Source organism: Carassius carassius, chromosome 47, assembly GCF_963082965.1.
Source record: "Carassius carassius chromosome 47, fCarCar2.1, whole genome shotgun sequence".
In the NCBI taxonomy this organism is placed as follows: Eukaryota; Metazoa; Chordata; class Actinopteri; order Cypriniformes; family Cyprinidae; genus Carassius; species Carassius carassius.
In genome coordinates, this window is record NC_081801.1 from 4,446,835 (window position 1) to 4,448,602 (window position 1,768).

Below are 1,768 nucleotides of genomic sequence, written 5' to 3' on the forward strand. Positions count from 1 at the left end.
TTATGGGGAACAGAGACATGAGGGTTTCCCACCCCGGTGCAGAGAAAGAACCGGCTGAACAAAACCACCCAGAATAAAACAAATAATACCAATAGACAAAGTTTCATCAAAACTGTTTTGTGTCAGCATGTAAACGAATCCTGAAACAGTAAAGGGCATATATATCATCATCATGTTTATGGTAATTATTAAAATAAGATAAAATGCTTTTCTTTTTATGGGATTTTCCTCCTCTCCCTCTCTCCCTCTCTCTCCTGGTCCTGACTGCTTCAGAGCTCTGAGAACAGCCACAAGACAAAACAACTGGATGGAGAAGAGGAGAAGGAACTGAACCGAGTTTATGCATGCATAAATGTAGAAGTTAAGTAAGACTAAAGTAAATATGCTACACAAACAGGAGCAAAAACTAAAAAACCAGACCACAGTGCAGCAGATCACTCTGTATCTGAGAGGTTTGTACTTCAGAAAGGTTACAGGATGAACCACTGCCACATAACGCTCAACACACATCAGACACTGAAACAGAGGACGACCAGTGATGGAGAATCCTGCTAAAAAATATGTTAATAATGTGACACTTGAAAACCAAGAAATATTATCAAGCACAGTGAACAAAGAGTTCAGACAGTTTGCAATCTCACAAACAGAGAGATTGAGAATGATGAACTCTGATGCAACTCCACTTCCTGTTCCTGTGATGATGAGCCATATCACATAGGAGTGTGCAGGAAGGCCAAACAGAAAATTGATGCAGTGTACACTCAACTTTACACTATCCAATATCCCAATGGATTGAGCTGTGGAGTTTGTAGAAACAGCAGATGTGGTGAAATGTAATATCATTTAGATTTTTTTACATTTATACAACACTGAATTTACACAAAAATAATTACTAGGTACTAGTTTTTAAGTTATTGACTTAAAAACTACTAACACTCTTGTGGGATATTATGCAAGAATTTAATTCAGGCAAGACTACCTCTCTTTGGAAAAGGGAACATCTTCGATGATAATGCTGTCATATTTTATGTTGTTTTGTAATTATATATCATCTTATTTTAAGACATTATCACTGATAAACATGTATTTTTAATCTTCAGTAAAACTACGGTCACACTACGCTTCACACTAGCATGCAAAATTTCAGTGGACACTGACTGTAAAAGTGTAAAGGTGAAATTATTTGTGTTATAAAATGCAGCGGATCATAAAAGCACTAAAATTCTATTTAGCTGCTCACACACTTTAAAGAATAGCAGATAATGTTCATCCATTCAACTATTTTCAAAACATTCCTGAATTATTTAAAACATTTACATTCATATAGAAAATCTAATGAGAAGTCACCTGAGGAGTGAATATCCAGTCTCTTTGTATGTGCACAAATCTCTGTGCTGTTTTGTAGACTGACTTCACAGTCACAAGAATATATGTGTATGACTTCAAATGACGTCAGAACTTACACCAAATGCGCAAAAAGTAATATACAGTAATGTAATTTTGTAAAAATGACACCGCAGTCACATTTTTGAACACTTTATTTACATAAAAATACTTATACTAGTTTTACCTAACTTTTAAGTTACCAACTTAAAAACTTACTAACCATCTTTTTTGATAATGTGCAAGGATTAAATGCAGGCAAGACTTATAAAAAGGTGATTTGATTGAACAGACCCTACCTGTCTTTGGAAAAGAAAAGAAATTATCCTCGATGACAATGTTGTCATATTTTATGTTGTTTTCATCTGACAGCCAATGATTAAAC

General features: G+C 34.7%; 1 protein-coding gene across 1 annotated transcript; it reads right to left on the reverse strand.

Moving 5' to 3' along the window:
• On the reverse strand, window positions 1-843 carry LOC132130275 (C-C chemokine receptor type 8-like). Its single transcript, XM_059541970.1, has one exon. It carries the CDS (start codon window positions 841-843, stop codon window positions 1-3), a length of 843 nt encoding a protein of 280 aa, XP_059397953.1.
• Between the last annotated feature and the right edge of the window lie 925 nt (window positions 844-1,768).

Excerpts from the sequence above, each read along its gene's own strand:
- LOC132130275 (XM_059541970.1), bottom strand. The coding sequence starts at position 843 with ATGATATTACATTTCACCACATCTGCTGTTTCTACAAACTCCACAGCT.